We start from the raw sequence: 13,847 nt of genomic DNA on the forward strand, positions 1-13,847 counted from the left end.
AAGCGGCATCCTCTCGAGCAGCAACATCCACTCTGTAGAACTTCATAAAAGTGTGAAGTATCATAGCCCAAGTAACTGCTTTACAGATTTCATCAGACAAGACAGCTCAGGACTCCGCCCAGGAAGCCACTACACCTCTTGTCGAATATGCTGCGATAGATAGGAGGCTGTTTCACGCAGGCAATGTAGGCAGAAGAAATGCAGATCGCTCTGAGGAAAGGGATGTTACCACTGGTGTGCCTCAAGGTTCTGTTCATAGGCCTGTTCTTTTTAACATTTTTATAAGTGATATTACTGAAGGACTGTCAGGTAAGATTTGCCTTTTTGCGGATACCAAAATCTGCAATAAAATAGACCGACACACACCCCTCCCCCCCCGGATGGTGTGAATAACATGAAGAAAGACCTAGCAAAGCTTGAAGAACGGTCTGAAATTTGGCAGTTAAAATTTAATGCTAAGAAATGCAAGGTCATGCATTTGGGCTTCAAAAATACTACGGAACGGTACAGTTCAATTTAGAGCAGGGGTCTCGAAGTCCCTTCTTGAGGACCGCAATCCAGTTGGGTTTTCAGGATTTCCCCAATGAATATGCATGCACTGCTTTCAATGCATATTCATTGGGGAAATCCTGAAAACCCAACTGGATTGCGGCCCTCAAGGAGGGACTTTGAGATCCCTAGTTTAGAGGGTGAAGAACTTATGTGCACGACAGAAGAGTGGGACTTGGGTGTGATTGTATGTGATGATCTTAAGGTGGCCAAACAGATTGAAAAGGAGACGGTGAAATCTAGAAGGATGTTAGGGTGCATAGGGAGAGATATGGCCAGTAGGAAAAAGGAGGTATTGATGCCCCTGTATAAGACTTTAGTGAGACCTCATTTAGAATACTGTGTACAATTCTGGAGTCCACACCTTCAAAAAAGTATAAAAAGGATGGAGTCAGTCCAGAGGAATGCCATTAAAATGGTGCGTGGTCTTCATCATAAGGCATATAAGGGCTGACTTAAAGATCTCAATCTTTGGAGGAAAGAGGGGAGATATGATAGAGATGTTTAAACACCTATGTGGCATCCGAGAGAATTAGAGGTATACTAATGAAATGATTCATGAGGTGTCAAAGATTTCCAGCAGTGGGGAAGAAGAGGCTGTGCTGAGGGAAGACAGATAGATTCAGATTACAGAACACTGCAAGATTGGTAATGCAACTCCCCCAGCCCTTGAACTGAAGAACCAGTATGCTGCCCTGGAAGTGAAGGAGATAAAAGCATCCCAAGGAGAAGAAGGACCAAAGTTTGAAATCCCAAAAATTACTAGATCTGTGATGACTAGGAGGTGTAAGGTAGTGGTAGTGGTGATTCCCTTCTGAGAGCTACAGAAGCATCCACCTGCAGACCAGACATGATGTCACAAGAGGAATGCAGTTTGCCTGGTGCCAAAATCCAAGATGTTACGGAGAGTTTACTGAGATTCATCAAGCCTAATGACTATTATCCAATGGCACTAACAATAGTGCCAGATACTCCTACAAAAGTATCAAAAGTGACTTTGTGGCTCTGGGAGAGAAGGTGAAGAAGTAAAGTGTGCAGGTAGTATTCTCGTCCATCCTCTGTGTCAGAGAAGCTCGCATCCTGGAGATGAACGCATGGCTACATGGATGGTGTCGTCGAGAGCGTTTTGGCTTCCTGGACCAAAGGATGATTTTCCAAGGGCAGCTGAGTAGGGATGGTGTGCATCTATCAAAGAAGGGAAGCTGTGTCTTCGGCGGCAGGCTGGCTGATCTACTGAAGAGGGCTTTAAGCTAGAAGCAATGGGGCAGGGTGATCAAAGCCCCTGGGTGAGTATAAGCCCTCAGGTAAGTAAATTACTGAATACCTCTACACGGATGGGAAAAGGGGGCAATGTCTGGAAACCATGCCATACCATGCCATGTCATACTGATTCTTGTATCTCGCAAATGTCAACTAGGAATCATTGCGGCTTACATAATATTAGAAATGATACAGAGGTATAAACCACATACATATGAATACGTTATAACAAAGAATTCTGGATTCTCCATGGGAACCAGGTCTTGACTGAAGAGCCCTGGTACCTGCCTCTCTGCAGATGCATCAAATCCACTTACCAAGGCTTATGGTCCCAGTCCAGAGCCATCAGAATCACTAGCCCCTGATGGTTTGCAATCCTGCTAATGATCTGACCCACCATAGCCCATGGCGGAAAAACACAGAGAAGCTGTTCTGTGGGCCAGGGCTGAACTGGGGCATCTAGCCCAGTACTTCTCCACTTGGCTCTTCGACTGTAGAAGCAAACTTGGCTATGGCCATTAGATCCATGTCTAGATTGCCCCAATTCTAAGCAATGAAAGAAAATACCCTCTGGGAAAGAAACAACTCCCCCGGGTCCAGAGTCTGCCTTCTGAGAAAATCAGCCTGGATGTTCTCTACCCCTGCCACATGGGCAGCTTAGAGAGCTTGCAGGTGACGTTATACCCACTGGAATAACATTTCTGCCTCCAAATTAAGGAAAGTGCTTCTGGTACCTTCTTGTCTGTTCACATAAGTCATTGCAGAGTCAATGTCTGAAAACACCCTGACAGGAAAGACTGCGACTCCAGCAAGGCCAAAAGAATGGCTCTCAGTTCCAGAAGATATATGGACCTCTTGCTTTCCAATGGGGACCACCCTCCCTGGGTGAGGCGACCATCGCCGAGAGTCTCCCAGCTGTTTAGGCTGGTGTCAGTCATAAATCACCCACGTGTTGATTCTGACAAGGCCTCCCCTAGAAGGCACAAACTCAAGCTGCACTTTGCCTCCGCAGTCCAGCGGAGCTGCATCTGAAGGGAGTGGCACTGCAGAGACCACCTTGACAGAAGGGAATACTGGAGTGGGTGCAGATGAGCTCTCACCCAAGGAACAACCTCCAGAGAAGCTGCTATCAAGCCTAGCACCTCAAAGTAATGCCAGGCCGTGGGGCTCAGAAGAGCCAAGTCCTCCAGGATCTGCTTCCTGAGCTTCTGTTTGTGTGGCTTGGGAAGAAAAACATGGCCCTGTGACATTGAAATCACACTTCCAAATATTCCAAGCACTGAGTCAGACAAAGGTGTCTCTTTCCGAAGTTGACTATCCAACCTCGGTTTTACAGGAGTTTCTCCACCTGCTGAACTCCAAGCACACCATCCCCCAGAGAGGGGATCCTGATCAGCCAATTGTCTAGGTAAGAAAGATAGGGATGTGAAGATACGCCTCCATCAAATCCAGAGGCAAGGAATTCTTCTGGAGCCACTGCCACTATGACAGAGCCGTCTCCATGCAAAAGCAGATGACCTTTAGGGCCTCATTAACTGACTTCAAATCCAGACTAGACCTCCAATCTTCAGTGCCTTTCTTGGGCACAATGAAGTATAAAGAGTATCTGCCTGAGCCCGACTTTTCTTCAGGAACTGGTTCTATGCCATGAATGTCTAAGAGTCATTACACTGTCACTCGGACTCTGGCATCCTTCTCCGGTAATCCGGCTGGGGAGTTGAGGAACAGATCTGGAGGGGGGCCGAGAAACTCAATCTTGTGCCCCTCTTGAATAATGTCCAGAATCCAATGGTTGGACAAAAACTGTTCCCATTCCTTACAGAAAGCTGAAAGCCACCCACCGATATAAGGAGTGGCGGCCATTGTCCTGGTGTCATTTTTGCTTCTTGGGGGCCGAGCCACTGTGGGAACACATGAGGTGCTGGCACCTGTAACTGCCAAATCTCTGTTTGGACCCTTGAAAGGGTCTCTGAGATGAGAAACTGGAGGAAAATTGGCAGAATCTCCTAGAGGCAAGAAAATTGCCTCTGTTGTCACAGTAAAAATAAAATTTCCAGACCCCCCCCCCCCCCCGATTTTCCCCATAGGGAATAATGGGAGTACTCACGATGACTTTTGGTGCTTGTCAGCTTGTAGCAGCTGCCTGCAGGGAAAGGGTTTCTGTCTCAGATAATGTCAGAACTGGACTGTCAATGGAAATCATCTGGCTGCAAGTCGGACAGACCTTGACCACTAACTCCCACCCCCGAAATTCCTCACATAGCGACAGGGGGAGAAACTTCAAAGCCAGCTCCCCGATACCCAGAGGGTTGTTGCACAGGGATTCCACAGCCTGCACTTAAGCCCCTGATTAACTCAGTGGGCGAGCAGCTACCAGGGGAACAGACCCAGAGATCCTGAAGGGACACAAAGCAGGCTGGCTCCACAGGTATTTAATGAGATTGGCCTGGGAACAGCAATCCACCCACATGGGACTGTGTCCTTTCCCTGGCGTAGTAAGCCCAAGAAGGGAACTTCCGAGCACCAAAGACACGAAGAAACTAAAAAAAACAAAAGACAGATAAATGCCTGAAAATGACAAAATGAAGCAAAGCAGATCAGAACACACCTTCTGAGTTTGTTTGCAGAAGGAAAAAAAACTGAAGAGGGAGCTGTTCTCCACTGCAGAAGGGGAAGAGTTCAAGATCTTAAAGTGACACACTTCTACAGATTCGCATTTAGTGGGAATCAATAGCTACAGCACAGACTCCTGTGTATATGTAGTAGAATAATGCAGTTTTTATCCCAGCTAGGCAAGGATCCTGATAACCATGTGATCTGTATATCTCATTCCAATCATGCCTACATAGCAACATCAAAAATGCACAGTTGAGCCACATTATTATGACCACAGCCTACCTCTGATGTCAGGAATGCACAGCCAATGAATGAATGCATGTGTCACATAAGGATTCATGTACTCGTATGAAGTGGGATGCCAGCAAGTTGCCAATATAGCAACCGTGGCTGTCACGGAGAAAAAAGTGCAATTTATCAGACATTAAAAAAGGCATGATCATCAGCTACCAGGTCAAGGGCATCAGCATTTCAGAAAAGGCGGAGTTTGTGAACTGTTCAGTGGCTGCTGTGGTTAAAATGTACTATGAGTGGATGAATGGAACCTTTTCGATGACCCAGGCTTGAGGAATGGGCATCAACATGGCAGATGAGGTTCAACGTGGATAAATGTAAAGTGATGCATGTAGGTAACAAAAATCTCATGCACGAATACAGGATGTCCGGGATGGTACTTGGAGAGACCTCTCAGGAAAGAGACTTGGGAGTTATGATCGACAAGTCAATGAAGCCGTCCACGCAATGCGTGGCGGCGGCAAAAATGCTAGGAATGATAAAGAAGGAGATCACGAACAGATTGGAGAAGGTTATCATGCCGCTGTACTGGGCCATGGTGCGCCCTCACCTGGAGTACTGCGTCCAGCACTGGTCACCGTACATGAAGAAGGACATGATGCTACTTGAAAGGGTCCAGAGAAGGGCGACTAAGATGGTTAAGAGGCTGGAGGAGTTGCCGTATAGTGAAAGATTAGAGAAATTGGGCCTTTCTCCCTCGAACAGAGGAGATTGAGAGGGGACATGATTGAAACATTCAAGGTACTGAAGGAAATAGACTTAGTAGATAAGGACAGGTTGTTCACCCTCTCCAAGGTAGGGAGAACGAGAGGGCACTCTCTAAAATTGAGAGGGGATAGATTCCGTACAAACGTAAGAAAGTTCTTCTTCACTCAGAGTGGTAGAAACTGGAACACTCTTCCGGAGTCTGTCGTAGGGGAAAACACCCTCCAGGGATTCAAGACAAAGTTAGACAAGTTCCTGCTGAACCAGAACATACGCAGGTAGGGCTAGTCTCAGTTAGGGCGCTGGTCTTTGACCAAGGGCCGCTGCGTGAGCAGACTGCTGGGCATGTTGGACCACTGGTCTGACCCAACAGCGGCAATTCTTATGTTCTTATGTAACTGTGGGGCAATACAAGCCATCGATGCAAGAGGTGAACGTCGGCTGCGCAGGTTGGTATGGGCTGATCAGCACACTACCATGGAGCAACTCACCATCCAAACAAATCAGGGGGCTTCCAGATGTGTGTTCAAAATGACCATACAGTGAACCCTTATGAATGGGGCTCCAGAGCAGAAGGCTGAAGACTGCACCCATGCTCATGAGAGTTCATAGCTAAAAACAGCTGCAGTTTGTACAGAAGTACCAACATTGGACTTGCACCAACTGGCAGAGGGTTGCTTTCTCCGATAAGTCACATTTTGAGCTCCATCAGACAGACGGATGTTGATGCGTCAGGCGTGAAAACACTGAGAACAAACACCCAGCAACCACTGTTGGACATAAATAAGCTGAAAGGCACTCACAACTGATTTGGGTACCTCTCTATCCTTGCTGATTAAGTACACCCTATGGCTGATGGGATCTTTCAACAGGACAATGCGACCACCAGAATTGTTTGCAAGTGGTTCACAGAGCACAACCACCCAGCTACTTCCCTGGCCTCCGAATTCTCCAAACCTTAACCCAATCGAGGACATTTGGAACTACCTCAATCAATATGTTTGACGATTGGATCCATCACCATGCACCCATCAGCAACTGCTAGATGCACTGCAGTCAGCATGGTTCCAAATACTTCTAGCAACCATCCAACATCTTACCGAGTCACTCTCACGGCGTCTGGCTGCTGTCCATGCTGCCAGAGGTGGTTATTCTGGATATTAGCAGGTGGTCATAATAATGTGACTCAACCGTGTAGCAGCTTCTTCCTCTTTTAAGGGTTTGCTGGCACTACACTAGGTTTCATTCATGGTGAGTTTCCATCATCAGCTCTAGCTCAATGTCAAATGCTTCTGTGAAGACCATCTTCTATTGTCAACAATGCAATAGCATTCTAAAATGGTATCATTTATGGGCTATATCTTTTAGTCATAGGTCTCATTATACAAGAAGCCACAATGATCCTTTAGAATCTTTGTGGGACAGATTTCCTGCACTCAAAATATGGGTATAGAAATTTAACAGGATGTTTATCATAGCCTGAAGATAGAAAGTGTCCTACTCATAACAAGATAGATGTTATTTGCAAATTCCTAATTTCTGTTAAAATTAGAATACAGATTTTCACCATTACCTTGCTGTTCCAGTGTGTGTTTATCCTTTCCTTTCACAGTATTCAAAGCTCCTGGCACACTTGATTTCTGCACTAGTGGAATTGGCAAATTAACCAAAGCTCCACCACGGTTCAGCCCTTCAGACAAAAATAAAATCACAGTAACTGACTCAAAAGATAATGATATCAGAGAAATCATAGCCACCCATAAACATATCTAACATAACATAGTAACATAGTAGATGACGGCAGATAAAGACCCAAATGGTCCATCCAGTCTGCCCAACCTGATTCAATTTAAATTTTTTTATTTTTTTATTTTTTTTCTTCTTAGCTATTTCTGGGCAAGAATCCAAAGCTTTACCCGGTACTGTGCTTGGGTTCCAACTGCCGAAATCTCTGTTAAGACTTACTCCAGCCCATCTACACCCTCCCAGCCATTGAAGCCCTCCCCAGCCCATCCTCCACCAAATGGCCATACACAGACACAGACCTTGCAAGTCTGCCCAGTAACTGGCCTAGTTCAATATTTAATATTATTTTCTGATTCTAAAGCTTCGGTGTTCATCCCACGCTTCTTTGAACTCAATCACAGTTTTACTCTCCACCACCTCTCTCGGGAGCGCATTCCAAGCATCCACTACCCTCTCCGTAAAGTAGAATTTCCTAACATTGTCCCTGAATCTACCACCCCTCAAATTATGTCCTCTGGTTTTACCATTTTCTTTCTCTGGAAAAGATTTTGTTCTACGTTAATACCCTTCAAGTATTTGAACGTCTGAATCATATCTCCCCTGTCTCTCCTTTCCTCTAGGGTATACATATTCAGGGCTTCCAGTCTCTCCTCTTACGTCTTCAGGCGCAAGCCTCCTATCATTTTCGTCGCCCTCCTCTGGACCGCCTCAAGTCTTCTTATGTCTTTCACCAGATATGGTCTCCAAAACTGAACACAATACACCAAGTGGGGCCTTACTAATGACCTGTACAGGGGCATCAACACCTTCTTCCTTCTACTGACTACGCCTCTCTTTATACAGCCCAGCATCCTTCTGGCAGCAGCCACTGCCTTGTCACACTGTTTTTTCGCCTTTAAATCTTCGGACACTATAACCCCAAGGTCCCTCTCTCCGTCCGTGCATATCAGCTTCTCTCCTCCCAGCATATACGGTTCCTTCCTATTATTAATCCCCAAATGCATTACTCTGCATTTCTTTGCATTGAATTTTAGTTGCCAGGCATTAGACCATTCCTCTAACTTTTGCAGATCCTTTTTCATATTTTCCACTCCCTCTTCGGTGTCTACTCTGTTATAAAGCTTGGTATAATCTGCAAAAAGGCATACTTTTCCTTCTAACCCTTCAGCAATGTCACTCACAAACATATTGAACAGGATTGGCCCCAGCACCGAACCCTAAGGGACTCCACTAGTCACCTTTCCTTCCTTCGAGCGACTTCCATTAACCACCACCCTCTGGCGTCTGTCTGACAGCCAGTTTCTGACCCAGTTCACCACTTTGGGTCCTAACTTCAGCCCTTCAAGTTTGTTCAACAGCCTCCTATGAGGAACTGTATCAAAGGCTTTGCTGAAATCCAAGTAAATTACATCTAGCATATGTCCTCGATCCAGCTCTCTGGTCACCCAATCAAAAAATTCAATCTGACCTCTTTGAGACAAAAAAAATGGTGTCAGACATACTACCTACAAAAACACTGACAATGTATAGAAAGCAGAGTCCAATTTTATTTTATCACTCATTAAACAAACGATGTACTTGGAGATGGAGAAACACAAAGAGCCCAATAGTCATCTGGCAGCAATCAGTGTTTTGCTGACTGCCACTGGCATTATACCCGGAAATGCAATACTGGGCCATGTCTGGGCTCCAGCATTGAATTTCCAGGTAGACAAGGGATGCCGGCTAAAACTAAACTAACACTTAAGTGGCTAGGAAGAACCACAAAAAGACAGCACTACGTTTTATGCGGTTCTACTTATGCAATTATCTTAATATACCATACCATATCAATGTCAGCTAGGAATCTTTGCGACTCACATAATATTACAATTGCTACAGAGACATAGATATTAGAAAGAAATTTCATGAAGATATCAGCATTTAACCCCTGTAATGCCCACAAAATAGCCAGTTTCAGCTTGGGTACTAACTGGTTAAGTGCTGCTGAAAATGCCCAGTTTGTCACAGAAAGGTGATTTACAAATGGCCAGGGTTGTATCTGCTATGCAAGTACTCCCATGTTACTGAAAGTCCTGATACAATCCTCATCTATTTAGGGTTGCGACTGCCATTCCATGCACATTACCCCTTATTTTCATTATGTCCAACTTCTTGCTGCTATGGGTTCACGATGGTTATTCTCAGGCTTTTTGGAATTCCATTACTGGTTTTTCTCCAACTTTTCCTCTGGAACAGTATTTAAGACATCTACCAAATGTTCTCTGTCAGAGTTTTACATTAAGACCTAAAACTTCCTTTCCGTTCAAAAGGACATTAATATCATTCATCTTTAAATCTTTCTTATATCCTCCCATCTCTGTTCTCCTCTAGGATATTTACATTTAAATTCTTCAGTCTCAGGTTCTTGGCTTTTGGTGCGGAACCTTTTACCACTGTGCTCCATTTTTTTAATGAATCACTTCTAGACTATCTCTACCTCTTCTAAGATATGGCCTCCAAAATCAAACACACTCTCACCAACCTCTACAGAGACATTATCTTTATTTCTTTTTTTTATGCTGGTTAATTATCATCTCCTTTTCACCTTAGCATCCTCCTGGCTCTGACCACCACCTAGTCACAAAGTTTCACTACCTTTAGATCATCAGATACTATAACTGTGAAGTCCCTCCATTGGTCAGTGCATATGAGCTCTTTATCTCACAACGTGTACTTCTTCCTTGGATGTCTGCATACCAATAATAATAATAATAACATTTTATTTCTAACCCGCAAAACCTTAACAGTTCAGAGCGGTTTACATTAAGAGAATCTGACAAAAGTAGAGAAAAATATACATGTTCAATACATAACTGATAATTCTCAAACAAATTTATCAAATAAGAAAATCTTCAGAGATTTTCTAAATGTTTGATAAGACAAGTTCATAATCATTTTAACTGAGAAGCTTGGAGCTTTTATAGATCACTTCTCTACTTTCTCAGATATCTTTGTCTCATCAGCAAACAGGCAACATTTTCTGATATGCCTGTAATTATTGTAAGCTATTGTACCTTTGCTCTGGGTTGAACTTTGGTTTAAGAATGACTCGCAAAGAAAATGATCAGGACCAGTTCCTCAAGCACTCTACGGGTCATCTCGATATGAGTGTCATCAGTGTCATGATATGAGACACTGGGGATGAAGTTGAAGAGAATCATCAAGAGGCTAGAATGCAGTGGTAGAAATCTATTGCAGATTGTGCTTCCTTCCCTTGCTTGCCCTCGCTAATCGCTCCCCATGCCGCAACCTGACCCCATACGTGCAGGAGTAAATGTGTGCAGATACTTTCCAAGGGATAATTTTAAAATAGCACCGTATTTGCTTACTTTCCCTTTTAAAGCTGGTGTTGCTTCTATATATTGCAAAAATGTATGTATATCCGGCAATGCAGGTTGGATGGTCTGTTATAAAATTACCCTCATAAAAACATTCAATTAAATTACTTTGCTATGATCATAACACAACTGTAAAACTTACAGCTGTATTATGATAACTGCTGTATTTACATAATAGAGCAATCAAAATTAAGAGTATTCAACAAAATTATTGAGGTATCCTAGTCCAAAGGCAGTTAAGAGTTAGAGCTGCTATGACTGGGCTAAGGGAGCTGGAAGAGATGTAAGATAAGTACATACATCTGCCATACTTGGACAGACCAAAGGCCCATCAAGTCCAGTATCAGTTTGGATGCTAATAGACTAACAGTGGCCAATCCAGGTCACAAGAACCTAGCAAGGTCCAAATGGAAAGTTCCTGGGATGATGCCAAGGCAGATTAAGAGCATCAAATCTGAGACTGAAGCCCAAAACAGCAATACAAGGAAATATTTCTTCACATGAAAGGTGGTGAATATAGGGAAGAGTCTCCCAGTGAAGTACAAGCCAGAAAAAGGCAGTTCTAGGTAGAATGAAACAAAGAAACAACAATAATAATAATAACCGCAGGACTGTGAAGTTCTATGCAGTTTACAATGATTATAAAAAATGTTACAAATTGAGTAGAATTGACATAGTTAATATCTATTGTTTAGCAGTTCTAGAGATCTGGTATTGAGAGAGAGATTGTGCGAATCAGTTTCCTATGTACTTTAGGAACAGATATGTTTTCAGTTGTCTCCTAAATTCCCTATATGTATTGGCAAGTGTAAGCAGTTTGTTGCCCCATAATGATGCTTGATAAGAGAGAAGATGTTGGTGATGAATTCTGAATTTACATCCCCTAACCGGGGAGGAAACAAAATTCAAGTTTGAGCTTCTTTTATGTCTATTGGTTGAAAAGGAGAATAGGTCAGTTATGTATTTGGGGGCTAGACCGAATAGAACCTTGAAGCAAAAGCAGCCGAACTTAAACCTCACACACGCCCCCATCGGCAGCCAATGCAGGAATCGGTAGGAGGGAGTTATGTGATCGAACTTCTTCAACCCGAAGATCAGCCTGACTGCTGCATTCTGCACCAGTTGCAATCGCCGCATATTCTTCTGGGAAATTGCCAGATAGGCGATATTGCAGTAATCCAGTTGGCTCAGTATGAGGGATTGTACCAGGATTGTAAATGATGGTGCGTCAAAATATGTTCTAATGGACCGAAGCTTCCAGAGAGTAAAAAAAACTTTTTTGACCAAAGAGTCTACCTGGTCTTTCATGGTTATGCCCTGGTCCAGCGTTACACCCAGAACCTTCAGAGTGGATTAAATGGGGTAACTAAGATTGTTGATGCATAGTGGAGTTTTAGTATCTAGTGGGTGTGGCGAAGCTATGAAGAATTTTGTTTTTTCTGAATTGAGCTTCAGTCTAAATTCAGTCATCCATTGTTCCATCGAGTTTAGTGCTTCTGTGCTGTGGGAGTAACTTCTGAGAGAGAAGTGGCAAATGGGATGATGATCGTAAAGTCGTCTGCATAACTGAATAATTTCATTCCTAGTTGGGACAGTTGTGCACCTAATGTTGACATGTAAACATTGAAAAGTAATGAGGATAGTGGTGACCCCTGTGGGACGCCAGATGGGTTATTCCAGATGTCCGAGAGATTGCAATCAAAATGAACTAGATAGGTGCAGGATATAAGGAAGCCTCGGAACCAGTCTAACACCTCTCCTCTGATACCAATTGCATCTAAGCATTGTAGCAATTTCCCATGGTCTACTAAGTCAAAGGCGGAACTCATATCAAATTGCATAATCAGGGCATTGAGGCCTCTACTAAACAAGGAGTGTAAGTTATCTAATATGGTTGCAAACTTAGAAAATGACAGCAGATAAAGGTATATGGCCCATCCAGTCGGACCATCCACATCAGCTGCTATCTCTGCCGCCCCTGAAGAGATCCAGCATACCTGTCCCATGCTTTCTTAAAAAGAGATTAGGTCTTTACCTTGATAATATATTTTCCAGTAGATAGGGATGATATGCTGAACCATAGGGTCCCGGTTTATAATAATAATAATAACTTTATTTTTCTATACCGCCACAATCTTGCGACTTCTAGGCAGTTTACATTCAAGATAGCTGGACATTCAGCGAATTACAATATGCATATAGTTAGAAGAGATACAGAGTACATCAAACTTTAAGAATGAGAAAGTATACAGTATATAGTATACAGTGCGCTAAGACATTTTCGAGAGGACCTGTTAGGAAAAAGGTCGCGAATTAACAAAAAATACATCGAAAATTACAATATATAGTTTAAGAGATTTTCAGGGAGACATTTTAGAAGACATGTCCCAGATTGCAAAATACGGTTTGATTAGGATTTCAGAGGGGGGGGAAGGGGTTTGAAAAGGATTTCAGAGGGGGGGGAGGGGTAATTTGGGAACGAGAAAAGAAAGGAGTGTTCGGTGGAGATTCTGTTTAGGTGATATATCTGTCGAATAAGGCAGTTTTTATGAGTTTTCTAAAAGCATTGTAGGTCAGTCTAGCTTTATTAATGTATTTGTCTAGCCAGTGTTGTTGTTTGTTTGCTTGGTATGCGAAAGTTCTATCCAGAAAAGTTTTATATTTACAATTGGTGATGCTTGGGTGTTCAAAGAGATATCGGTTTCTGGTTTGTCTTGTAGGGCTGTAAAATATGAAGTGAGGTAACAAGTACGTCGGAGTTAGGCCCCAAATTAGTTTGAAACAAATGCAGGAGAACTTGAAAATTATTTGTGCCTCTACTGACAGCCAGTGCAGTACTTTGTAGTAGGGGGTGACATGGTCACTCTTTTTTAATCTGAATAATTCTGAGTTTTCTCAGTTTTTTTAGGTATACCCATGTAAACGATATTGCAATAGTCCAGAGTAGAAAGCACTAGTGATTGCACTAGTATTCTAAATGATAATGGGTCAAAGTATTTCTTGATGGTCTTTAATTTCCATAATATCAGGAAACATTTTTTTACCACTATATTCGTGTGTTCGACCATTGTCAGGTGTGTGTCTAATGTGACTCCCAGTATTTTTATTGTATTAGTAATCGGGTAATCGTGGTCTTTTATACGTAACATTGTGTTGGTGATTTTATCTGTAGGGCTTGCGAGGAAGATTTTTGTTTTTTTCTGTGTTAAGTTTCAGTTTGAAGTTGATTGTCCAATGTTCTATTTCTGTCCAATGTTCTATTTCAGCCAGCAAGTCTCACCGAGTTTCGGTGAGACC

At 43.1% G+C, this 13,847-nt stretch overlaps 1 protein-coding gene across 5 annotated transcripts in view; it reads right to left on the reverse strand.

Annotated features, from left to right (window-relative positions):
- Positions 1–13,847, reverse strand: part of TAF1 (TATA-box binding protein associated factor 1) — a 596,267-nt gene that overhangs the window by 432,979 nt on the left and 149,441 nt on the right. For 4 of the 5 annotated variants that reach the window (XM_033945528.1, XM_033945526.1, XM_033945527.1 and 1 more), the window contains one exon: positions 6,998–7,114. The exons of the other annotated variant lie outside the window; for it this stretch is intronic. In XM_033945528.1, coding sequence (XP_033801419.1) covers positions 6,998–7,114 — 117 coding nt within the window. The remainder of the gene's footprint in view (positions 1–6,997; positions 7,115–13,847) is intronic. 5 annotated transcript variants of the gene reach the window in all.

This window comes from Geotrypetes seraphini, chromosome 5, assembly GCF_902459505.1.
Source record: "Geotrypetes seraphini chromosome 5, aGeoSer1.1, whole genome shotgun sequence".
NCBI classification, from domain to species: Eukaryota; Metazoa; Chordata; class Amphibia; order Gymnophiona; family Dermophiidae; genus Geotrypetes; species Geotrypetes seraphini.